The following is a 26,803-nucleotide window of genomic DNA, read 5'->3' on the forward strand; positions in this document are numbered from 1 at the left end:
ACAAATAGACAGGGAAGCCCTAGCAATAGTTGCAGGGGTCAAAAAATTTCATGACTACCTTTATGGGAGGCCATTTACTATATTTACTGATCACAAACCCCTGCTGGGCATATTCACTTGGAATAAAACTACACCACAAATTCTCTCTCCGAGAATATTACGGTGGTCCACATTCTTAGCAGCCTATTCCTATCAACTAATACATAAACCAGGAAAAGAATTAGGACACGCAGACTGCCTCAGCAGACTGCCCATGCAAAACAAGGACTCTGACCCAGCCCCAGCTGGTCTGATTTTAGCAATCTCCCAACTTCCAGATTGCCCCCTGACTGCAAACATTATAGCCAACAATTCAGCCAAAGACAAAATACTTACCAGAATCCTCAAATGGGCCACAACAGGGTGGCCAGCTCAAAACCCACAACCCCAATTCCAACCATATTTTAACAGGAAAAATGAGATCTCCACCCATAGGGGATGCCTGCTGTGGGGAAATAGGGTCATCATACCAGAGAAAAACATAGACCAAACATTACACATTTTACATGAAGGACACCCAGGCATTGTAAAGATGAAAGCGATGGCTAGAAGTTATGTATGGTGGCCAGGCATTGATAAACAAATAGAAAAGTACGTGGGAGGGTGCTATACCTGTCAGGCGACCCGAAACGAGCCACCCCAAGCACCGATCCACAAATGGGAAACTACAAGGAACCCTTGGTCACGTATACATTTAGATTTTGCAGGACCTATCCAGGGCCAAAGTTTCTTAATTGTAGTGGACAGCTATTCTAAATGGCTAGAAGTCACTCCCCTTAGAAAAACAACGTCCGAATCCACTATTCAAGCCTTAAGAAAAATATTCGCCACACATGGCCTTCCAGACACCATAGTTTCAGACAACGGACCTCAATTCACCTCTCGTGAATTTCAGATGTTCGCTATGAAGAATTGTATTAGGCTGGTAACGTCGGCGCCGTTCCACCCATCGTCGAACGGGATGGCGGAAATTATGGTACGGTCCACAAAAGAAGCCTTGAAAAAATTCGTTAAAGGGAATTGGCAGAGGCGTCTCAGCCAGTTCCTCTTGTCACAACACACAACCCCATGCACAACAACGGGCAAATCACCAGCGGAATTGAGATGGGGGAGGAGGCTAATAACACGACTCGATAGACTGCACCCTGACACATACCCAGAAGAAAAACAGCATCCCTACCCAAACCGCACACTCAACCCAGGACAATTGATATGGGCACGGTCATACACGGACAAAAACAAGTGGGTCCAAGGGACAGTACTAAAACAAACCGGACCCATTTCATACCTTATTACCACACAAGCACACGGCAACATACGCCGCCATATTGACCAACTCAGACCCAGACAACCACCACACAACTCTGAGCACCCAAAGCATTCCGAGCTACAACCCCCCCCGGAAATACTTCCTATGCCAAACCAGGAAGAAGAACAGCAGGGGAACGAACTACCAGAACCAGACAATCCCCCACCCCTTCGCCGCTCCAACAGGAATCGAAGAGCCCCCACCTACCTAAGAGACTATCAGTGGGCAGGTTCCAACGTCCAAGAGGGAGGAAATGCGCCAGGGGAGGGGTAAGGGGTGTGTTGTATATGTAAACAGTAATAATACTTCATTAACAGATTGTAAAAACTAGGAAAGCCGCCTGACAGAAAAAACACGCGGGAACTTTGACAGCTGTCAAAGTTCCCCGCACAGCGCAGGCGCCACCACTGACAGCTCGCGGCTGTCAAACACCGGACCAGGCGGAAGCCTGAGCTGTCAAAGTTCCCCGCACAGCGCAGGCGCAACCACTGACAGCTCGCGGCTGTCAAAACACCAAACCATGCGGAAGCCGGAGCTGTCAACAGAAGACGACGCGGATTGGTCCCGGTTTGACGCGGCGCCAAAATGAACACTCCTGATTGGCCCTCGCTGCCAGCTGCCGGCTATAAAAGCCGGACAAGTTATTCTATGTTTGCCTTGTACTAAATAAACCCTGTTGTTAACTAGCCTGTCGTCCCGAGTGGTCCTTAGGCTACTTCATACACAAACTTTTTTTTTTTAATTCCATTTATATCCCGCCCTTCTCCGAAGACTCAGGGCGGCTTACAAGCTTAGCAGTAGCCTTCATTCTATGTATATGCCTGCTTATTAGGGCTTTCACACACACACCCCAAGCGGCATCATTACAAAGTCAGCTTAATTGCCCCCAACAATCTGGGTCCTCATTTTACCTACCTCGGAAGGATGGAAGGCTGAGTCAACCTTGAGCCTGGTGGGATGCGAACCTGCACTAATTGCAGGCAGCTGGTGTTACTTAAAGAGGCATTAGCCCACTGCTCCACCAAGGCTCCAACTTGGCTATTCTAGTTAGCATTATACGTGAACCCACATATCTTTTCTAAAGACTTCATATCCTTTTCTGGTATTACACTATTGGCTCTCTTTTCTTTTCTTTTAGGTAATCAGTGAAGCATTTAACAGTAAATACATAAACTATAAAACTATAAAATCTGTCAGTTACAAATTTATCACATAAAAGACTAACAGTAGTTTTAAAGGAGCTGAATACAATATGCCTCACCTTTGACCATGTCACAATGCTAATTTGTTCTACCCAATATGCAGGTAGTCCTGGTTTAATGAGCCTAATTGGGACTGGCAACTCTGGTGCTAAACTAAGCAAGTCACTAAATGGGAAATCACATGACCGGAACTCTACTTTCCAGGCAGAAAGTCAGTTTCACAATTTGGCTTTTGTTTGCCTCCTAACCACTTGTCTCCTTTGGAATGCTGGAGTGCCTGCTTTGTTGTTTTGTACACACAAAGCAATGCAACTATGCCTGTAGTCTAGGGCTGGGAGCCATAGGCATGCCATACAAACAGCTAACTCTCTTGAAACCTCTACTTTCCAATCTCTCCACTTTGCAAGGCAATTTCTGTAGGGAATCTCTCCTTTGCCTGGCCATTACCTGCCCTCACAAAGCAGGAAGAATGAAGAGGAAGGGATATCAAGAGAGTAAGATGTTTGCTCTTCCTCACATCAAAAGCTATGCAATCATATTAGCAGCAGAAAAGTTTCAGATAAAGGGGAGGTTGCTTACAGAAATTACTTGTATATTCTACCCTCTTCCTCCACAGAACAGAGAAATTGAAGAGGAAGAGATTCAAGAAAATACTGTAAGCTGCTTTGATAGCACACAGATACCTCCCAGCCCTGGCTGGCTGGTATGATTAGATTGCTTTTGATGCATGCAAGAACAATCAGTTTATTCTCTTGCAATGCCTTTCTCTCAGTCTCTCTACTCTGCAAAAGGTGGGGGAGGGGAAAGAAGAAAACCAAAAGACAAGCATATTGATAGTAATGATGATCATGTAATTGTGGAATGCTGCAAAGGTCATAAATGGTGATAAATTGGACATAAAATTGTTTTTCAGCATAGTTGTAACTTCAAATATTCACTGAATGAGTGGTTAACAAGTAAGGACTACTGACATTTTCTAAACAAGTTGCAGATTAAGGCTCCACTTTAAAGCTGTACAAACTACTTTGTACTCAATAAAGGAGAATATTTATTTTATTTATTTTATTTTTATTACATTTATATCCCGCCCTTCTCCGAAGACTCAGGGCGGCTGTAGCTCAGGATTCAAATGAGCTCTCCTTGGTGCTCTCTGAGCTTGGTTGTTTTTTGCAGACATTTCATTACCCAAGCTAGGTAACATAATTAGTGCTAGTGATCAAGACTAGCACTGATGATGTTACCTAGTTTGGCTAATGAAACGTTTGCAAGAAAAAAAACCAAGCTCAGAGAGCCCCAAGGACCTCTCACTTTAGATTCAGTCTCCGAAAAGTACTTTAGTATGTACAAAGGAAGTATCTGTCTGTAACATTTTAAAGCAGCTACGACCTTCTTCTGGACTCTCATACTTTCCAGAGATTGAATCCAAATGCCACACATCCATGCTAGAATCCCCTTAACCTGTTTAACTATATTAGATAATGGATAAAATAAATACTTACACATGTATAATGAACAATTATCTATTAGCCCATTTTGAAATAAAAGAGGGAGGAGAGGAGAGGAGGAAGGAAGGAAGGAAGGAAGGAAGGAAGGAAGGAAGGAAGGAAGGAAGGAAGGAAGGAAGGAAGAAAGAAAGAAAGAAAGAAAGAAAGAAAGAAAGAAAGAAAGAAAGAAAGAAAGAAAGAAAGAAAGAAAATACTAAAACCATTTGGAATAGGAATAAAAGGTATTTGGATCCTGGGATTCTACAGGTACATTTATTGTTCATCAGGAAATCTGGCCAGTATTTTTTGGCAGGCAGTCTAACATCAGAGCATCAGAGTCTGGTGTAATGGTGAAGGCATCAGGCTAGAAACCAGGAGACTTTGTGTTCTTGTTTCGCCTTTGGCACAGAAGCCAGGTGTCTGACTTTGGGCCAGCATTGTCTCTCTAGCCCAGGGGTGTCAAACTCACCACGTCACATGACATGTTGCAACGTATCGCAACATTTTTCCCACTGCCAGAGATGGGGTGGGCGCGGTTTTGGCATGATGCATCTGACCTGCAGGCCGGCAGTTTGATACCCCTATTCTAGCCCAATCCATCTCACAGGGTTGTTGTGGAGAAAATAGAAGGAGAAAGGAATATTATGTACTTCACGGTATTGAGTTACTTATAAAATAATAAAGGTTGGATAAAAACCTAATAAATAAATAAATCTCAGCAGAGAGCTCACACAGAAAAGCTTAATCTTTTCTTTCTTCTTAAATGCCACGAATAGTCACAAGCTTTTACAAAAATAATATTTCAGTTTCATAAGATATATGCAAGATTCTGCTTCAATGTCCTCTGCTAGTGCCCATTAGCAGTTTGTAAATATGTTGGTTGATGTTGATAGAAATCAGGCCACAAACTGCTGATACTTTTTCAATATCTTGTATCTGAAATAGGATCAAGCATGAGCTTGAAAACTTTCTGCAACTGAAATATCTGTAGATATGCTGCTGGTTGCCATAGGTTAAAATCACACACTTTTATCAAAAGCGAAAACTGTAATCAGTATTTAAATATAGATACCATAGATGCCTTGTACAAATAACTATTTATATTAAAACATTTATATCCTACTTCTCTTTAAAAATAATAGTGCATAATCAATTAAAATAGAATGAAAAACAACAACAAACTCACATATTTTAAAAGAGTGTAAACTTAAGTCATAAATCTGGACATATAATTTCATTTTCAGACCCTAATAATTAAAACTAGGCTGTTATGTATCTCAATATTCCACCTGAATAATGATTGTGTATGTGTGTGCATGTACACATTAATCAGTTTTAGGTTAAAAAAATCTCTTTCACCAAAGTATGTATGAATTATAATTACCCTCTCACTTTCTATATGCTTCCTTAAAGAAAAGTACATGGGCTCTAATATTTCTCCCACGCTGATGTATTAATTCTCTGGATTTCTCTATAAATGTATTCATGAATGCTTCTATATAAACTAAATAGAGAAACATTTGTCCCTCATATTTTTTAAAATAAATAGAAATAGCACTGGTTATAAGAAATTTAAAATTTTTAACACACACACACACACATTTTATTCCTTGCATTGGCAAGTTTAATATCTATACTTCTCAAGACAAGAAGTCACACCAAATTCACATAAATGTATTTTTTTCTGATTATTTGTTTGCTACATGGTAACAACAGTTGGATTAGTTACCCTAATTTTCCTTTCCTCATTTACCTCTTCTGTTAAAGTTGCATGCTTTATTTAAATAATTGTAATGCTGCATATTCAACAATTCTCTCAAGAAGATTAATTTACCTTCTGCTAAGACTTCTTTGATATATTTTTTAAAAACTTCACCATGCAATGAGTTGCATCTTCCATTTCCCTCTGACTCCCTCAAATAACTGTGAGAGTCATCTTGCTGACATGAAATAAATTCCAGATCATTTTACCACAAGGAAAACTCGGGCAATATTGTTCCTAATCCAAAGTACAGCCCTCTCTTCTTTCAAAATAACAACCCTGTAGTCTGGTCCCGATTACTCACAGTGCAGAAACAGAAAGATTTTTCTAGCTTTTTGGTTGAAGCTAGCAATAAACGGACCAATCCATTACGGAAAAAAGAAAAGGGGATGCCTATTGCTTAAGGTGAGGCAGTACCATTTGTCTACATTTACCTACGTAGCATGTAGTAATTTTAGTAGAACTGTTCAGAACATTGCTTCTGAATGTTCCTGCTGAAGCTAGGACCTTGGGGACTTGGTTTCCTTCTACTATCAAAGCAAAGGATCAATTCTTCTCAAAGCAGATAAACTGTACTTTCTATGTTAATGAGTTGATATGTATTATAACATAAATCTAAATCTCTTCTGTTCACGTTCAAGAGTCCTTATATTTATAACTGATTTTTTAAAAATGTATTTAATTCAGGGGTATCAAACTGCCAGCTCATAGGCTGGATGCAAAATAGCGAAACCATGCCCACCCCATTGCTGGCAATGGCAAAAAAGTCGTGATATATTGCGACATGTCACGTGACGTTGCGAGTTTGACACCCCTGCTTTAATTCAATTATCTCGATAAGATTCCTATTAAGCTATACTGCAACATTATGTGAGCAGAACATTTAACAGCAAATACCTAATTAACGTATTTCTCTATATATACTGTGCATACTATGTTTATTGTGTAGATATAATTTGGGTTATTGCAACGGGTCTTTGAAAACTTTTGTGATGTATTTATTTTTGTTAAGTGTTTAATGCCAACTTTCCCTGGCAAATAGTCAGGTCAACTTCATTACTAAATCTGCAATCTAAGTGGGCTAAGCAACTAGGTTGAGTTAATTGTAATTTCAGAGTTGGCAGCTTAATCCTTTTTCAGTGAGATTTCATTCCTTAAGGGAAAAATACTGATATAATTCTAATTAGTCAACTTTTAGTGGAAAAGATAGACAGATATAAATGTAGTATGTAACATCTGTCAAGTATCTTTCCTGAACTGAAAACAAGTGATATAACTCCCCATGTGGTCTTAAAAAAAACAAGTTCAAAGCTACTAAAAGAATCAGATACAGATTTCACCATTTACGGTGACTAAAGCAGCTCCAATGAGTTTTGTGCATACAGGTAGTCCTCAATTTACAACAGTTCACTTAGTGACCGTTTGAAGTTATAACAGCACTAAAAGTGATTTATGACCGTATTTCACATTTATGACCATTGTGGCATCCCCATGGTCACGTGATTTACATTCGGATGGTTGACAACTGACTCACATTTATGACAACTGCAGTGTCCCAGAGTCATGTGATCTCCTTTTGTGTTCTTCTGAAAAGCAAAGTCAATGGAGAAACCAGATTCACTTAACAACCCATGTTACTAATTTAAGAACTGCAGTGATTCACTTAACAAATGTGCTGAGAAAAGTCATAAAACAAGGCAAAATTCACTTAACAAATGTCTCATTTAGCAACATAAATTTTGGACTAAATTGTGGTCGTACGTTGAGGACTACCTGCAATATTGGCATTTGTATCCTTGCTCCTTCATGGGTACCCATGCTATCCGTAATGGGCAATGGCCTAGGATTGGATTCTTGAAAATGATAATGGACACAACTAAGACTGGCATATCTATAACTACTTGTTCTCTCACACACCCAAAACAGAAATCTGACCTAGCAGGTCTTATCTTCCACAAGATTATCTACTTTTTGCACAGAGTTAGACTGACAGATCAAGGTTCTTTTTTGGCAAAGAAATGAGTGTTTATAAAGAAAATTTCTCCTCCCCAGATTGTCAGAAGATGAGTCGGAAATAAACTTGTTGCTATGTTATATACCTTAAAATAAATTCATTCTCTCTCTCTCTCTCTCTCTCTCTCTCTCTCTCTCTCTCTCTCTCTCTCTCTCTCTGTGTGTGTGTGTGTGTGTGTATGTGTGTGTGTCTGTGCATATGTGTGTGTGTGTGTGTGTGTGTGTGTGATGTATGGAACATTTTAATAAGCATCTCTCAATTTTGTTCCACTCATTATGATGTTTGACTGTCTTGAATGAGGATATTCTGTTTTAATCATAATTCCCTCTGTGATTCATTACCCTAATACTTATCTTTTTTTTGCTCCCCACCATGGCATTTTGCACAATAAATAAAAACTATTTTTTGATGGCAGCTGCTTCCTGACCATTTTTGTAATGAAACAATGTTCTAGAAAAACAAATCAGAATGTGAGCGTCCTAGAGGCCCAGAATTACAATGAAGTGAACTCAAGCCATTCAGCTCCACTCCCAGGAAAAAAAAGATTTGTTCCAAAACATCTAATTCCATCTTGAGATCCAAACATTTGGCCAAAGTTGATCCACACCCTTTATATTTATCTTTACAATTCCTTACAAAATTACAATTCTTTATACAAGACTTGGATCCAAATAAAGTAAGAAGTGACTCTTCCAAACTTTCCAGTTGTCAGATGTGGTATTTTTCAATATACCAAAAAAGGAGAGACTATTTTTAATGGTGGCCCTTTGATTGGGGAATGCATTCCCAATGGAAACACAATTGACTTCTTTTCAACTTCAGGTTAAAAAACTGGGCAGTTTAAACTACTTTATTTCTATTGACTGATGTATGTTTTATGACTTCTATACTGTTTTGGCATTTTAAAACATTTTGATAAACATTTAGAACCTATTAAAATAGACATTCACATTAAGTGAATGAGTTAATCAATTTAAAAATGCAAATTATTTCAGTTGCCTTCCTCTACTTCTCAAAAGAAAATTGTACATTTTCTGAAGTAAAGCAATTCTTGTTTTTTGTATTATATTTAAAAGTATTATTTATTTATTTATTTTATTTATTTTAATTCCATTTATATCCCGCCCATTTATGAAAAAATGGGGGTTAGTTATAGTCTTTATCCATACAATTACTTCCTTACAAAATCTAGTGCTGCCCTCTGGTGTTTACTTCCTACTTTTATAGTACTCCTTACTACAGACATGTCAAACTCGTGACGTCACGTGATGTCGCGCGACATATCGGAGCTTTTTCCCCATTGTCGGCAATGGGGTGGGCGCGGTTTTGTTGTGATGTGTCCGGCCCGCGGGCCGGCAGTTGACACCCCTGCCTTACTATAAGTGAAATGAAATACTATAGGTTTATAACAAAACTTACTATGGAGTCTTAAATAATATATACCGAGGAAAGTTTTTTAAAATGCACAAAGTTAGACAAATACTTAAAATAATAAGTAGCCAAAATTTGAAAATATTCAAACATCATGACACAAAGTATCTATCTCCATTTTGCTGTAGTAAAGCCTCATTTGTAAATTAACGGTAGAGTTTGGAGGAACAGGAATAGATGCTGGATTGCCCTACACAATAGTATTCCCTCCTTCTTCTGCTGCTCTATACTGAAAGTTAAGTGTAATTAGGTAGTGGTTGCTTTTGTTAACTTTAAATCTTACTATATATTTTTGTATCACATAATTCAACCTACTAAACCTTATGAGGAATTACTCAAGATTCTTATAGGCCATATATGAAAGCATAAGATATGCCAAAGATTTCTTCACTGTGTAAAGGCCTTGCTGCTCAGTGCTTCTGATGTCAAACAGCGTGTAGATTTCCCCCCCAAAACATGAAGCCTGGTCATAGTCCATTTACATTAAATAATATGTGCCTTTTGTTCCTATATAACATAAAAATACACATAAATCTATAGATATACATACATTTGTGAAATACATATATAACAAACAGCTACATATAAAGTTGCATATTACTTACTTCTAGGACTTTCCCAGTGATGAACTGGTGGCATGCTTCACATTTGACCCCAAAGAGAACTTGATAGTCCTTTTCACAGTAAGGGGCACCGTCTCTGAATGTAACCCACAAAAAATTAGCTTCACTAATACTCTATAGAATACACATTATTTTACGTCCATTCCCTTGGATGTCTTCATATTTTGGGTTGAACACAAGAAAGGTATTAATAATGGTGCATAATAGCATTAAAGGCAGCTTCTTAGATTTTTCATCAGCTATGTTTCATCCTGCACTTATTACCATTCAAGATAAACACATTTTTCACAATCAGAGAATGGAAACATTAAGTGTTTAATTGTGGCAAAAAATCCAGGTTTAAATTTTTTCTTCAGCTCGTAAACTCATTAAGTAGCCATCTCTTGACCTAATTTAGCCCCAAAGGACGTTGTAATAACAATATGACAGAGAAGGAACAATAGTAAGTAAATGCATGCCTTTGACAAGTTTGTTCTCAGCAATCTAAGAACAGAATATCTTACTACATGTTCTGATGTGATGTCATATGGAGGATAACATAACACATGCGGGTGTGGGGGTATTTCTCCATGGTTCATATGATGCTTCCCTTACAGGAGTAAGTTCTGAAGGGCAAAGTAATTATTCATACCTGAATAAAGGACATATATTTTGAGTCCTCTTTATAATAGTAAAGGATTTAAATGCCAGTTGTTTAAAAACCCTGCCAAATATTTTATTTTCTATGTGGACTTACTTGCTGATGTATTCTCCAGTTAGAACCTTTGCACAGGCCTTACACTTGAAACACCCAAGATGCCACTGCTTGTCCAAAGCAAGCAAGGCTTGTCCATTTTTTATATCTCTTCCACAGCCTGCACAATCTGCAAATAAACCAAGATACATATATCAGGTCACTGAATTTTACTGATCCATATTTACTTACTCACAGATTAAGCCACCTGTTATCATTTTAAAGCAAATCAATGAAAGAAGTTTTCTGAATGTTATAGAAATTGATTCATAAATGTATTTATATACATACACATAATACATACATTTTTCTCTGTGTTTGTATGTATGTGTCCTTATAGAAGGGTCCTCTATGAAAAGCAACTGACAGTTTTCTATCACCTTTGCCTAATGATGATTTTAATTTTATATGCTGGTTTAATAATAATAAATTATTTATTTTAATTTTCTATATAATTTCTGCAGTTTGATTTTACTTTTCTGCATTTTTATTTTAATTTTGCATGTAATTTCTAGAAATAAATATATTTTCCTAGGTTAACAATCCTATTTTCCATCTCTCTCTCTCTCTACTAATTGATCTTTACACATTATCAAATTTCAATCCTCTAGGTGGCAGCAACATTCTAAATGTTTGTATAAAAATAAAATAAGAGGGAAACATTAAAACTACCCAACATTTTATTATAATAAAATTGTAATATTAAACAGTTTCTTTAAATAGATTTCAGTACAGAATCAAGGGACTTCCTTTTCAATTACAAAGCATTTCTTTCCGTCACAAATGAAGACAATTTTTTCCCCTATCTAATGAAAATAAGCGACCAGGAAAGTAAAAATGTAAATGTGTTAACTTTTAATATTTCTTTTTTACAATTAATTAATATTTGCCTATTGCTCTGAGTTTTCTTGGAAGTTTTCTGTACAATCACCAGGATTTCAAGACCACAGGAAGTTGACTAGGTACCTTGAACTGCTGATATATTCCATTTTAAAAAATCAAATAATGGATCCAGAGCATGATGCTTAGAGCAAATGCACCAATATCAATGAGAATTAAATTAGACATGTCTAACATGCCTCAGATAACCACTGTGGTATAATAGTCTGTCTGGAAACTAGATCATTTGTGAGTTCTACTCTCACTTTAGGCACAATTGGGTAAACTTGGGCCGGTCACTTTTACAGCCCTAGGAAGCAGGCAATGGCAAGCCACTTATGAATTCTTGCCAAGAAAACTGCAGCAAGTAGTCCATTGACTCTCTCACAACCACCTACCCACACATACACTCACCCACACACACATCTTGTTTCAGTAAATTCATTAAGTCTAATTATAAGCATTTCTAAATTTAATCCAATCAAGCTATACTGAAAGTGGCACTAGATCTTGGATGTGTCAGTATCTGGATATTGTTACACTCCATCTCCCATAATATCTGCCTATTGGCTATTCTGCCTGTCAATACTCAGCAGTACAGCATCTGTTTTGCACGCAGAAAGTCCAAAATTAATTCCCTGGCATTTTGAGGGGGGAGGGGCTGGGAAAATTTCCATCCAAAACCTTAGAGAACCATTACCAGTTAATTAAGTCATAATCGAACCTGATAATCGACATAATCCAATCAGATTCTGCTCCTACTAGAAGGGAAGCAGGCTCCCTACCTGTGGACCTACAAATAATCGTTGAATTATTTCTCTTAGACCACAATCTTCTCGCATTTAAATGCTGTTTTTAGCAGAAAAAAATGTCAGACATATTTCAAGTTGAGTTGGATGTGCTGCTTTCTGCTGTTTCCTGCTTCCTGTGGAGATGCAGCAAACGCAGGAGCCCCACCCCAAAAGCTTGTCAGTTTGTCGGAGAAAAGCGTGAGGCCACTCTTTTTTACACGGGGGGGGGAAGTGCAAGTGCCTCTCTGTGTCTCTCTCTGCAAATGGCGGAGGACTGGGAGCCGCAGGAGAAGGCTGAAAGAGCCGCATGCAGCTCGAGCCGCGGGTTGCCGACCCGTGAACTACTCAATTGTTGCAAGATAATTGCAACATTCCTAGTGCTCTCTTTGATATCAAATCAAGTAGCTATTCAATTGAATTTAAGTAGTCATTCAAAATAAAAAAATAAGATTTGTGTTTAATTATAAACCTTCTCTATGTTCTCAAAAAACATATTCATATTTAAAACAGGAAAAAATAATTAAATTTTAACAATTAGTCTGCCCTTTTCAAAAATCCAATTAAAAACATTGCTTCAAAAGCATAGCAATCTTTCTTTTCAAATCTTCTCATAAAATCTTTGAGGCACATAAAGCAAGAAAATAAATAAAGTACAGAAGATCAGATTACGATGCCACCTATAAATTAGTCAAGAGGTTTTGAGCTTTCAAATGCATAACTTAATGGTATGATAAATATAAGAAGCAGAAGCAAGATGAAGGTCAGGGCGTAAAGTAGAGGCACAAGAGAATAGACAATCGTAATGATACATGAATCTTGCTGTTTTTCCAAAAGGACTAGTGCATCATGGGTGTTTAAGAATATGCTTTTTTGTTATCTAGGATGAAGGTAAAATGCTGCTTCAAAGGATGATCATAGACAATCAACCTGACATTTAACCATTACTGTGGGACTACCAAAGTGCATATTACATATAATGCCAATCCCTCTGTTATAAAACTCTTTGAAAATAGTAACTGGCTTAGAGTTCCTCTAAAAAAATCTGATCTTTGTTTCTATTTCTGGTGTTACAAATGAACACCACGATGCATTTTTAAAAGCGCATTGGTAACATATTTTTAAAATTACTAAACAACTGGAAGATTTAAATAAATTATGAAAATGTGTTAAATAACCTAAAGTGGAAAAGGTATTTTCAAACTTTTAGATTTTAGAGAACACTTTATTCATGAATACATCAATAATTGAGCAATATCCGCTATAAGATCTTTGCATATTCTGCAGAATATGAGATGTGCTTTAGAGTGCATAGATCAGTTTCTATTAACAACTCTCTAAATCAATTGGGCCATTATCATCTAGAAACTGATACCTGACAAAGAAAGTGGATTCTATGCACCCTTATTTATCAGCACTGGAAAGATAAATAAATGGCCCCAACGTTTCAGAATTCTGCAGAATTAATGTTATTAGAAATTTATGAATGAAGCATTCTGGATATTGATAGCGATAGATGATTATAATGAAATTTGACTATCCCATTCATTGAAATGCTCATCTGGAATAACTCATAACAAATTTATTCAGTGTAGGATGAAGGCTGTTTATTGAAGATTAGGGAGCATCATCTACCATACCATTGCAGTAAGGTTTGGTAGACAGATGTTTATTTTGACTTCCCAGTTAACAGACAGAACGACTGGTCCAAATACACAAAGCTGGATTCTGTGACTAAGGAAACTCAGTTTGGCTCCTTAACAATTACATAGCACTGGTTTCCATGTATGCAAATATACTGTGAATATATATCTATATGCCTTTTTATTTTATTTATTTTTACTTATTTACATCCTGCCTTTATTATTTTTATCAACAACTCAAGGTGGCGACCATGCCCAATACTCCTTCTTATTGTTTTCCCCACAACAACAACCTTGTGAGGTGAGTTGGACTGAGAATGTGTGTTTCGCCCATGGTCACCCAGCTGACTTTCATGGCTAAGGCAGGACTAGAGCTCAGCCTGCTACCTTCACCACTAGACTAAACTGGCTTTCCTTTGTTTGTTTATTTTCATTTCATTCTTGCTTTCTAAATCTGTATGGTGTTTGTATTTTTTCTATTTGTTTTTCTATTCAAGTAATAAAAGTGCATACATACATAAACACTTTGCAAGGACTTCTCTGAACAATACAAGACTGGACAATCAATATTTTAATCATCTACCAGTCCTTAAAGCTTGTCTATCTATACCTCACTATTTATCAAATCAGATCCAGTTTGGAAACTACTTTTAGATTAGTTTCTACAGCCACCACCTTCCAAATATGTCCCATTTGCAGTTACCCAAATTCCAAGTCAGCATGGTTCACATAAATCTACTTGAAAAGATCAGGTTGGAGAAGGATGGTCTGAACAGTTTGATTTGTTCATCTGTTACCAAGATTTGTTACCAAAAGTTTGCATTAACCAGAATCTAGATAAAGAATTCCAGAAGATTCCAGAAATCCTTCCTTATGGCTTACACCAATTTCCTTTATATAATGTAAATATAACTTTTTAAAATAAAATAGTAACTAGAAACAGTAGCACTATGCTAGAAAATATCGACAGGGACAAGGCAAGGCATGCTATTCTTGACCCCCTTCTAAGCTTTTATTCCCATTTCTCTTTTCTTTTTTTATTTTTGTACAAGGGTGTGTGTGAAAGAGGAGCAGAGAAATAACCTCCACACAGTTGGCAAGCAAAGAAAAGAGAATGGAACAGAAAGCCTGGGTGTGTCATGTAACTGACAAATGTAAAGTAGTACAACCTGCAGTGTGTGCAATCACTTGCCAGAAATGATGTTAGCAGATGCAGTCTTTTCAAAATAAACACATCAATGGACTGATTGTAAATGGCACTAGCAAGAAAGCTGAAACTTGAAGAAAATGAATATACACCTATATGCTGTAATAAAACCATGCTTATTGCCTAATTCTGGGTGTTGGCTTTTTCCCCAGCTCCTTTATGTAACCTTATGGATGTTTTATGACATAATCAAATCCTCGTTGCTGAAACTAAACTGCCTAGGAAATTAATGGTACAGCCTTCCAAATTTCATGGGATAAAACAACTGATTCATGTCAGAAGGAGGAACTTTTATGCCCACATTCAGAAATCAGCTGCAAATAAAACCTGGGCCTGATCTCCAATAGGAATAATATGTTTGCTTCCGACAACTGTTGTGCCATTTCAAAAAAAATGGAAGACTCTGAGAGCTGTTAGTGAAGAATAACAGAAGTTTCTGATAGGGATGCTCTAAGTTACAGACTTACATCTCTGTTGTGTTCCTTCTAAGGAGTATCTTTGCCAACAGAACAGCACAGTAAATAATAATATGATGAATTTCCCCTCTGCATTTCAGGCCACAAGGAAACCAAGACTAACAAAAAATTGTTGCCAGGTAATGCTCTGGAGTTAATTCTTGAGACAGAGAGACGTGTGTGTGTGTGTGTGTGCCTGTGTATGCATGTGCCTTTCTTAAAAGCCTTTCGATTTTCAATCAGTGAGCAAACGGGATAGTTTCCAAGATGATCCAAGCTTTGGATTATAACAATGACTCAGTGTTCTTTCTAAAAGGACAAAAAAAAAAAACAACAACAACCACCCTGAATTTTCAGGTTAATGGACAGAAACAATACGACATTCTCATCTCCAAGGTTCTTTCACACTTGAGAGAAAAAAAGAACAAATTTTAAAAGCCGTGTCATTTGCCCAGAAGCATATACGCGTCATAGAAGTTTCAAGGAAGACAGTCAAAACAACTTTGCAGACATGTAATATATTACAAGGCTATGGGAAGATGGTATTTAAAAGGCAGCCTGATGTAACTCATTTCCACTGAACTTGAAAAGATGTGCCATTTTCTAGGCCACTTGTTGGTTGGAAAAAAGATATTGAGATTTGCTGACTAGAAACAAATAATAATAATAATAATAATAATAATAATAATAATAATAATAATAATAATAATAATAATAAGAATAAGAAGAAGAAGAAGAAGAAGAAGAAGAAGAAGAAGAAGAAGAAGAAGAAGAAGAAGAAGAAGAAGAAGAAGAAGAAGAAGAAGAAGTTGGAAGGGACCTTGGAGGTCATCTAGTCCAACCCCCTGCTCAGGCAGGAAACCCTATCTTTTAACTAGACCAGGGGTTGGCAACCTCAAACACTCAAAGAGCTACTTGGACCCATTTCCCAAAGTCAAAAAAACACTGGGAGCGAATCACCTCCTTTTGTCCCATGGGAACCAAGGTCATCAACTGCCCCAGAGACTGCAGCCTGAGTGTCGCATAAAAACCCCGCCAAGAAGATGCATTGGGGAACATAGTTGATTGCATAGTTATAGAGGTGGGATTTTTAAACTTTGTATTGGGAAATTGTTACGTGTGTCTCCAGACTTGGTTTCACTCTTGATCGTGCCGATCTTACTTTGTAACCAATAAACAGGTTCTTCGAGGAATTTGCAAGCCTCGGAGTTCTGCTTTATTCGTGTCTGTTGGAACCATGACATCTGATTATAAAACCTTTTTTGTAATGTTGTTAAGCAAATCAATGTGATTATTAAGTGAATCATGTGACTGTTAAGCAAATCCAGCTTTCCGCCCCGCCCCACCCCTCAAATGACTTCACATCAGAAGGCAGCTGGAAAGGTCGCAAATGGTCATCACATGACCCCGGGACATGGCAACTGTAAATACATGCTGATTGTCTGAACTTTCATCACCTAACAAGATTGTCGGATGCTGCCACAGTCCTAAGTGCAAGACTTAAGTCAGCTCTTCAATCCATCTTTAATGAAATGTAAATTGAATCTAGCTTTTTCTCTTTAAGCTATCCCCTTTTTTAAACCAAAAAAACTTATTGATATTATAGCAATAACATCACAGCAACTGTCCCCCAAACTGAATTACATTTCAGCTTTGTAAGATTTCAGTCTTACAAGCCTTTAGGGAATCCCATCAAAACATGAAAAAAAAGTTAATATTAATTCTACTTGACCCTTCTATAAGACAATGTTATATTCAAAGTTTCAGATGCTCTTTCACTGATATTCTCCCCCAAATGAGGCCTCAGGCTCAAGACAGTTACCTAATATCTGACCATTTACAGCCCAAATGGACCAAGAAGACTTCATTAAAATAATTTCATAGCAAAATCTGTTTATATTCATAACACATATCATACGTATCTCCTCATAGCATAGCAAACCTGTCCTCATTCTGTCAAAACTGTTCTATCTAAAATTATAACATTATAAGTTTTTTGTTTGGACTCTATTAGAAGATGCTTTTGTGCCAGTACTGTGTTTTCTTAGGATTTCTCTACTGTTTTGTTGAAAGGAACTCTATTTATAATACAAACTGTTGCAGACAGATGTAATAAGAATGTAATGTAATGTGAGTTGTTTAATGAAAAGTTACGTAAGAATACCAAACTTTTGAATTTCTGATTTCTAAAATGAATGAAAGGCAAAACAAACACAACTCCATTTATTCTACTTTGGGTAACTTAATGGAGAAATGTACCTGTTTTAATGTCTTCTCATAGGACATTTGAAGTTACATTGCATTAATAACCGCAATAGTAAGTTCCCCATTACCCATGCCTTTGTGATAATTTCTATAAAAAAGAATTCTGCAATACTTATGTAAGTTCATCTTGTAATTTGGAATGATATACAATTATAGATAGGCAGAACTAATATAGAAAATGATGTGTGCTTCTTTAAGGGGTCTCCATGTTTGTGTATGTGTATGTGTGCATGTGTGTGTGTTCGGAATAGACACTGTTTAAAGGAAGAAAAAACAACTGAAACAAAACACAAAAAGCAAGAAGTCAGCTCCAACTTTCAGAGAACAGCTCTAAAAATATGGATACGAAATCTACGTGTTACATCTACTGAACATGTTTAAGTCTGTGTAATGTATATGACAAAGAATGATGCAAGTGCACACATATAGTCCTGAGATCATTACCTTTATCAATGGAATGGTTTATTTTAAAGATAATCAATTTTAATCATTTGCTATTAATTCATATGTATGTATATATGTGTGTATGTTCTGGCTTTATACCTATGTACATTAATGGAAAGAAAAAAATGTCAGCTGCAGCTGAACCAACTAGATTAAGAAGGTAGAGAAGACAGTCTCTGAATGTGTCTATAATTATTTTTTGGTGTACGCTGCCTTTCTGTTGGAGATTGACTTAATTCAGCTTTCCTTAATTTGTTACATGTTTAAAGTTTTCCATGCAAAGAAATATTTGTTGCATATTAAAAAAGACAGACATACAATTAGCTATTGAGGAAATAAAATAAAACAAACATTAAATAAGCAAAAAGATCTGTGTAGAATCTGGATTCTAATATATTTAAAATAAAGTTGGAAAAAGACAGAGCTTTAGACCAGTTATAACAAAACACATATTCATTAATCAATTTGGTTAACATTTTGAAAGTCCTTTTGCAAATTTGACATTTTTTTCATCTAATATCTACACCTAATGTAACTGTAATCTTCTTTACTTCTCTTAAATATTTTCCTTACCAATTTTTTTAAAAGCAAGTAACTACCAAACTTATAAAAGGGTTTTACTTACTTTTGCTTCTGAACAGAAAGGATATTAAAGTAATTAAAACTTAAAACTCTGAAAATGTTGTAAATGCTATTTTAATACAAACCGTAATGCTTCTATGTCTCCAGCAGGTCAAAATTAAAATAATATAACCTCTGAATATTTGTGAACCAAAGAATTTGACCTTTTTTGAATAAAAAAGAACTACACTGGATCTACTTAGTTTCTCCAGATGCAGTTAAATAAAATAAATAAACAAATAAAAAACAGCAGGCTGCAGAAATAGAGGGAGACTGTATCCAATTTCTAGAATGCAAAACCCCACCTGCAGCCAAAGTCAGCACTGCACATTAGAATAAAGCAGCAGCAGAAAATAGAAATTTGGCCCTCCAGACAGTGGACTATTTAGAAAAGATACAATACTTACTGCTGGAATTGGAGAGTTCTTTTGGACTGGATGCCATTGGTTGAGCACACATTTGACAGAGACAGTCTCTTCCATTAAAGGTAACCCGGTCTCCTGGAGGAAAAGGACGTCTGGGAAACAAAAGAGACATTTTAAGACAAGGCCATCTCTGGGGCTACATTCTCTTTCTCAGCTCCTTCCCATTGTTGCCGCTGCTGTAAAATCAAGTCTCTTGCAGGAAAAAGGGCCGAAGCGTGTTCAAAATGCAGTATTGGCAAAGACAGACATTTGGAGAAAATCCAAACACTAAATGTATCTCAATAAGGAAAAAATAATAATGATAGGAAAAAATATCTGACCAATACATTTTTATTTCAAAGATTTATTTATTTTAAAAAGCCCAGGCCTATATATGTGTTTTCATCAGGAAATGAAGCCTGCTCATTGATAGTTTGAATGCTATAATGAAAATCTTTAGAAATTTCCATTATTTTTTTTACCGAAAGTATATGTGATTAGATAGCTCATTTTTTTGGCAGTGAGTGGAAGCAACAAATCCCAGAATTTAAGCAGTTCTTGGTATTCTAAACAAGCAGAAAACAGGAATGCAGCTACTGGAGACTATATTATGTGTTTTCATTACTCAGAGCCAGCTCAGCTATGTTTCTTTAGAAAAAGAAGGGTGAATTGATTAAAAGTAGATACCATAGGAATGAACAATTCCTACAACTACCACAAAAAATTAAATCAGAAATTATGGCATGAGGGAGTTTCAGCCTTCAACAATGGCAACAAGATCCATTTCTTCAAAAGATAGGCAACAACAGGAATAAAAATATTTGTCTTATAACAGGTCAGATCAATGGTCCATCTAGCTGTCCATTACACTGATGGATTGGCTAAAGCTCTGCAGAGTTTTAAAGCTTTTTTTTCTACAGTGCTATGCAGTGCTCTGTGGGGGGGGGTAAGGAGGATAATCATTTAAATAAATTTAAATATATGAAAGTATTACACAAATAAAAATACATTTTCCAAGGCACTATTTGTCAAAACATAGCACCCAAAGATACTTCGATATTTTTTTTTACTGAAATTACAGATAGAGAATGTAGTGAGAAAAAAAGGGACATTCTGCCTCTAAAAATGTTTTTTTCCTCTGAAAGACTAATTGGAATTCTGTAGCCCTCCATAATTGTATGGAAATTTAGTCAAAATTATCTTGATGGTTGACCATGCTGGGTCCTGACCAAAGGAGAAACAGCCCCTAGAATCTAGCTATTTCCAAGATGTTTTTTATTAAATGCCAATACTAGCTAAACAAGAATTAAACCACTTAGTTTCCATGATCAGGTACGTTTAGGTATATTCAAGTACCAATATTTATCCTTTTGCAAATGAGTAGCTAAAAAGGAAACACCACAGTGAATTGTATGAGGGGGAGGATAAGGAGGGGGAAGGGGAGGAGGAGAAAGAGAAGGAGGAGATGGAAGAGAAGAAGAAGAAGAAGAAGAAGAAGAAGAAGAAGAAGAAGAAGAAGAAGAAGAAGAAGAAGAAGAAGAAGAAGAAGAAGAAGAAGAAGCATTAGTTGACTTACTTGCACATAGTACAGGCAAAGCAGTTGGGATGATATGTTTTTCCCAGAGCTGTTACAACTTCTCCTTCCACAAAGTCCCCACAGCCATTGCATCGGGTCCCGTACATCCGCTGGTAATCCACCGTGCAAAGATAATCACCATTCTTAATGAAAAAGCCTCCTTGAGCTAAATCACACCCACACACTGTGAAAATATAAAAAAACAACAACCAAGAACAAATCAGAAAAATACAACTATTTGTAATTTATAATGGAACACAGTTTGTCACCTATGTTAGTTTTTGGAAGAGGTCAAGGAATAATAATAAAAAATTAAGCAATAAAACAGAATTTTGATGAACAAAGTAGGCATCAGGAAAGGCAACAAGATGGGTGGTGGGGACTAGACACATTTCTAAGTAGAAAGTGTTAAAAATAAAGGGAAAACAATCTTAATGGATAAAAGGAACAGCAGACTATTTCTAAAGCCTGCATCTATGACTAAATTAGCATAGCATAAGCATCAAATTTCAAATCAGATTTCCTTAATCATTATATTTCCCTCAATTATAAAATAAATCTTTATATCACTGTTTAGTTTTTTTGCTTTTTAGTAGATTTGTACGTTTTTCCCCTTAAATGAAGATCAAGTTTATTTATTTTGTTGTTGTAAAAAATTAAATTGAATGTATAGATACAGTGAATCTTTAAGTCCTCAGTGGTAGAGAAAGTTCTATCACATGAACACTAGAGCATACATGATATTACCAACTTCTAAATATTTATTTGTACAGTAACACTTTGGAACATCAATTGGTAAAAGTAAAACTAGCTTGGATTTATTTTCTACTTTATTAGCTTTATCTACAAATAGCTTATGATCAAAATAAAAAAAATAAAAATATGTAATTGCAAATTAATTGTAACATCCTATTGAAATTGTCTTATGTTTGCTCTCTTTCTTAATACAGATGGCAGAACAAGGTCAACAGAATTTTTTTCCATGGCTTAAAATCTAAGCAAACAAAGAAATTTCCTTAGTTGAAATAAATTCATCTGGCTTTCAACCAGTCTCTTTAGTCTGACAGTTACTAATAAAATATAACACTTTTAGACATTTATGCTAAGATGCCTGCTACATTTAACTGACTGGTAGCACAGCTTCACACACAAAACAGTACCTTGAAATGTTGCTTATTTACATTTGGATTAATATGTTAAGCAAACAAGGCCACTAAGGTTTGCTCAGCAAGTTACGTTAAAAAAAAACCTACTTCAGGTATGACCCAAATCATAACTTATAGTGAATTTCTTGCTTTTCAGCCTGTTATATTTTTGGAACAGAATGATTGCTTTATATTCTACTCACTCCAGCACATGAGTCACAAATGCAGCATCTCAAGGTTAAAAGATCACACATTTATTTGCAAGTTTTTTTAAAAATAAAACCTGATACATGATATAATCCTTAATTTAGATATTTCTGGAAACATTGCATGTGAAGCCAACATCATTCCATTAACAAACTCATAAATAAATAATAATTTAAGAAATAAATAAGAAGTTTACGAAATAAATGAGATGATTTTATATAAATGATATTTACAGGCTTTGAAATGCTACAAAGCAGAGCAAAAGACACTTCTGATTTTTTTTTCTGGAGCATATTTAACCTTTACAGCTATTGTGGTACAGGAGAGAGTAAATTTCCAATGGGCACTATGAAAGGATTGTATATTTCAGGTGGTATACAACACATAAATTTCCATTTGTCTCTTAGAAGACCATGGCATCTGGATGCACTGTGCACAGAATCGCTGGGAATCTTTCTCTGAGATCTTCAACTGCTAAACAAAGGGTTTCCTCTCAGGATTTCAGGACCAACTCTAAGAATGCTCCAAGAATAGCATTCACGAGTTGATGTACATTAACCTTTCAGATGTAAACAACTCTCTCACACACAGAAATTGTACACACACTCTACATTTTTTTAATGTCCTGCCTCCCCACTGACAAAATGCATACTACTTCAACATTAGAGATGAAAAATCTAACAAAATGATAAAAAGTTGTGTATCAAATGTGGCTCAAAATTTGGTTTAACGAAAAGTGAAATAAATTAAACAGCATGGTTATATACTGAAAATGTAAAGGACTTTTGGTATATAGTATTAAAACTATTAACAACCTATAATTTATACTCAAGACAATTTCAAGAACACCATGAACATAAACATCTAGTTATAATAAGTAAATATGGTATTTGAATCAAACTTTTGTACAACAAAAACATTTGACAATTTGTAGCTCAAAGTCTAAATATAAACTTTGTTCAATGATATATCATGTGTTTTAATTGTCTATAAACAAAGATCCCAGTTACAATTTCATCTCTTCTTAGTAGGCATGGGACCATTCCTATCTTGATACTGAGGAAATTTTTTGTCAGAATGATGATCTGACTAAAATCAAAGTTGTGTCCTATGAATTTAATCTATTATTTTGGACTACATTTGAAAAGGTCATTTGAATTGCTCTGCATATTTGCTGAGTTTATTAAATTAGGAAAAATAGCTATCCACATAGAAATAAGAGATGCATACCACTTGGAATGTATTTTCCTCAAATCTCCTGAGCAAGCAGCAAAATGCTATAAATGTTATATTTATATCATATCACTATGTTACATTATATTACCAATGGCAGCATTATCCCTATCACAGTTACAAGCATATATAACAAATAACTTGAAAAAATGTTAATTTAAAAACTGCAATAAAATAATAAAAGAACTATCAATTTCTAACTTCCAGTTCACCCACAGCACTATTATTTTTGGATTACATAAAATGACCATTCTTCAATGTATGGTCTCTTCTCAGTTTTATTGACATAATTTTTACTGAGTATTACGGGCCTCTCATTAAAAAAAAAAGCTCCTAAAAGGCTATTATTGTATAAAAATTAAATTAAATTAAGATTTATATATGCATCATCAGTGGAAGAACAATAATGTACATGAACCTTTCAGATGTAAACAACTCTCTCACACAGAGAAATTGTATACGCACAATTTATATATATATACAGGGCTTTTTTTCTCATAGAACACTCAGAACGGAGTTCTGCCACCTTTTTTGGATGGATCCTTGTAGGGTGGGCAAGGCAGGTTGTATGACATGTGTGAGTTCCGGCACCTTTTTCTTTTACGAAAAAAGCACTGTGTGTGTGTGTGTGTATACACATACATACATACACACACACACTACATAAATACAGATAGATAGATAGATAGATAGATAGATAGATAGATAGATAGATAGAGATAGAGATAGAGATATATAGATAATCACTTGTGACATTAAAAAAATCTGATCACAAAGATAACAGATTAGGCAAAAGGTAGAACAGTTAGTTAATAGAACAATGCAGGAGCTTCCTTACCTTCCCTGCAGGATTGTCTCCATTCCTATATATTCCATCTCCCAAATCTAATTATGGCCATCTAATGCAGTAAGTCAGTTAATGCATAGCCTTATAAAATTGTTCTATTGTGTTCATAAATTCTCCTATAGCACTATTGAGTCATGGTGGTGCCAGACAGTCTGCCCACGGAATAATTTATTTAAGAGGAAATCACAGTATTGGATATAGAAAGGTAAGCTTGTTCTGATAAATATACCAGTAGAGAAGTATACGTATATGTGCATACGTATACATATATATGACACATATACACAGTAGTCTATTGATTTAATGCCTGGCTGGAAGCTGTCTTCACATTATTTCCAATATAAAAACCAGCTGAGTTTAAGGTCACTTCATACCAATCCCTTTAAGTATAGACGGGAAAGTTAAAATATTATCCTTAATTCTGATCTTCAATCTTTTTAGTTTTGCTCACAAACACAAAAATTTTTAACTGAGTACAAAATCTGAAAAGGATAATGAAGCGTCCACTGATTTTAATGGATCTTCCCATACTAAATATGGTGATAAATTAGTGATCCCCACCTGCAAGCTATTGGTGCTTATTAGACCATAAGTAGCTTTTACAAACAGAATGAAATTATTAGATGACTCAGCAAGTGGTATAGCCTCCAGGTCCATTTTACAGCAAGGCACCATACATAACTGACTGAGGGTCAGTGACAAGTTTAAAATGCTATATAATAGGGAGGTCTTCCTATATAGGAAGGATCAACTGCAGTTGTAGGCTTTATAATGTGAGGTAGACCTATTCCATGCACAAGTAGTTAACAAAATGATCAGAATTCATTAATAACATTCAGTTAAATTAAGTTAGACAAAAACTGTTTAAGAACTCCATAACATTATCTGAATATTTTTATAAGTCTCATCTATACAAACATACATACACACATACATACACACCTACATACATAGCTATCAAGTAGATATTATATAATATGTATAATATACATTTCTATTTGGGCCATTGTACACCGTCACACAATGGTGCCAAGGACCTGAAAAAGTTGCCAAAATATTTTATTTTAAAACAGCTAGAAAAAATAGGACAGTATTAGCAAACATTGCAAACTGCCTATTAACCCAACAACCTAGCAAGTGTAAAGTTAAGCCTATATACAGTGAATTACCATAAAGTGGTAAGCATTTTCTGCATTTCACAAAAATAAAGCAAACTAAGTCTGTTTACCCTGCTAAATGTAAAGTCTTTTAAAATCCAAGTTCAATGCCTCTAGACTTCATGGACACATAAATATAGTATAGTTTTTCTTGAGGGCAATACTGAAATGGTTTGCTGCTGCTTTTTCCCAGGGTATTTTCTCCAATTTCCCTGCTTAGCATAAAGCCCTTTGGGGACTGAGAATAATAACACACTTTCCCCACTAATCAAAGTTTTATTAGTCTTCTTCATAAATATAAAATGTACTAGGTATAGCTTTTTCATATAGTATTAGAATAAAATTTACCATTTTTTCTTATAAAATAATTGCTGCTGCTCACAGGTGTTCTCCACGCTAAACATAATTTAATATTCTTGGATTCTTGACTATTCTTACTATAGTCAATTTTATCTCCTACTGTCTACACATGTTGTTCATTTTATTTTGAAGCCACCAGACAAGATGTGAGTTATTCCTTGGATTAGTATCAGTCACAATTAACAGCTTATTGTCATTTAAATTTCAAATAAAAAGGTAATACTTAAATTACCATAGTTAAATTGCTAAATCCCCCTGGGAGAGGAAAGAAATAGAGAGGGGAATTTTTTTCTTTATTTTGGCATAAGGTACTAGGTTAGAATGCCTTTCTGAAAGAAAGAACTATTTTGTTCAGTTTATTCATTTTCAGAAAATTAATAATATGAATCTTTAAATGCTACAGTATATAGCTGTAGCATACATACAAAAACCCACCCTACTTTGGATAGTGTCTTGAATTCATTTACATTCCATTCGTCACCAAAGGCAATAATTACACTATGCACAGTCATATTTTAATCTTGATAATGGTCTCTGCTCAGCCAGTTTAATCTCAGTACTGTTATTTGCAATTATAGCCTCCTGGACTATTTTTATTTCACGGAAACAGAGTAATATGGGTATTTAGATGATGAACTACAAGACAGTGGTATTTGAGAGCTCAAACTGGAAGTTTAGCTGTGCCTTGTATTTTTCCACTGCGATTACCTTGGTATCGAGATGGGCATTTGGCAGATTTATAAAGATGAGTATAATCCTTCCAATATCTGAGAAGAGGGTGAAACCTGCTACTTCTACAGATTTTCCTTCAATTAATTTTAAGAAATATGCATGTTTTCATCAATGAAAACCTCTCTCACACATTCAACTGCTTCAAGCTGCCAGAGTCAATGCCCATTCATATAAAGATGTTAGCTGATATGCAATTGGTGTGTGTGAGAGAGAGGGGGGGAGGGGCGGAATAGCTCAAACTTG

At 35.7% G+C, this 26,803-nt stretch overlaps 1 protein-coding gene across 4 annotated transcripts in view; it reads right to left on the minus strand.

Moving 5' to 3' along the window:
* Window positions 1-26,803, minus strand: part of ABLIM1 (actin binding LIM protein 1) — a 210,153-nt gene that overhangs the window by 80,249 nt on the left and 103,101 nt on the right. For all 4 annotated transcript variants that reach the window (XM_083364404.1, XM_083364406.1, XM_083364405.1 and 1 more), the window contains 4 exons: window positions 20,880-21,063; window positions 19,307-19,416; window positions 10,601-10,727; window positions 9,847-9,940 (listed from right to left, as the gene is read on the minus strand). In XM_083364404.1, coding sequence (XP_083220530.1) covers window positions 9,847-9,940; window positions 10,601-10,727; window positions 19,307-19,416; window positions 20,880-21,063 — 515 coding nt within the window. The remainder of the gene's footprint in view (window positions 1-9,846; window positions 9,941-10,600; window positions 10,728-19,306; window positions 19,417-20,879; window positions 21,064-26,803) is intronic.

Source organism: Vipera ursinii (genome assembly GCF_947247035.1).
Source record: "Vipera ursinii genome assembly, chromosome: 5".
NCBI lineage: Eukaryota > Metazoa > Chordata > Lepidosauria > Squamata > Viperidae > Vipera > Vipera ursinii.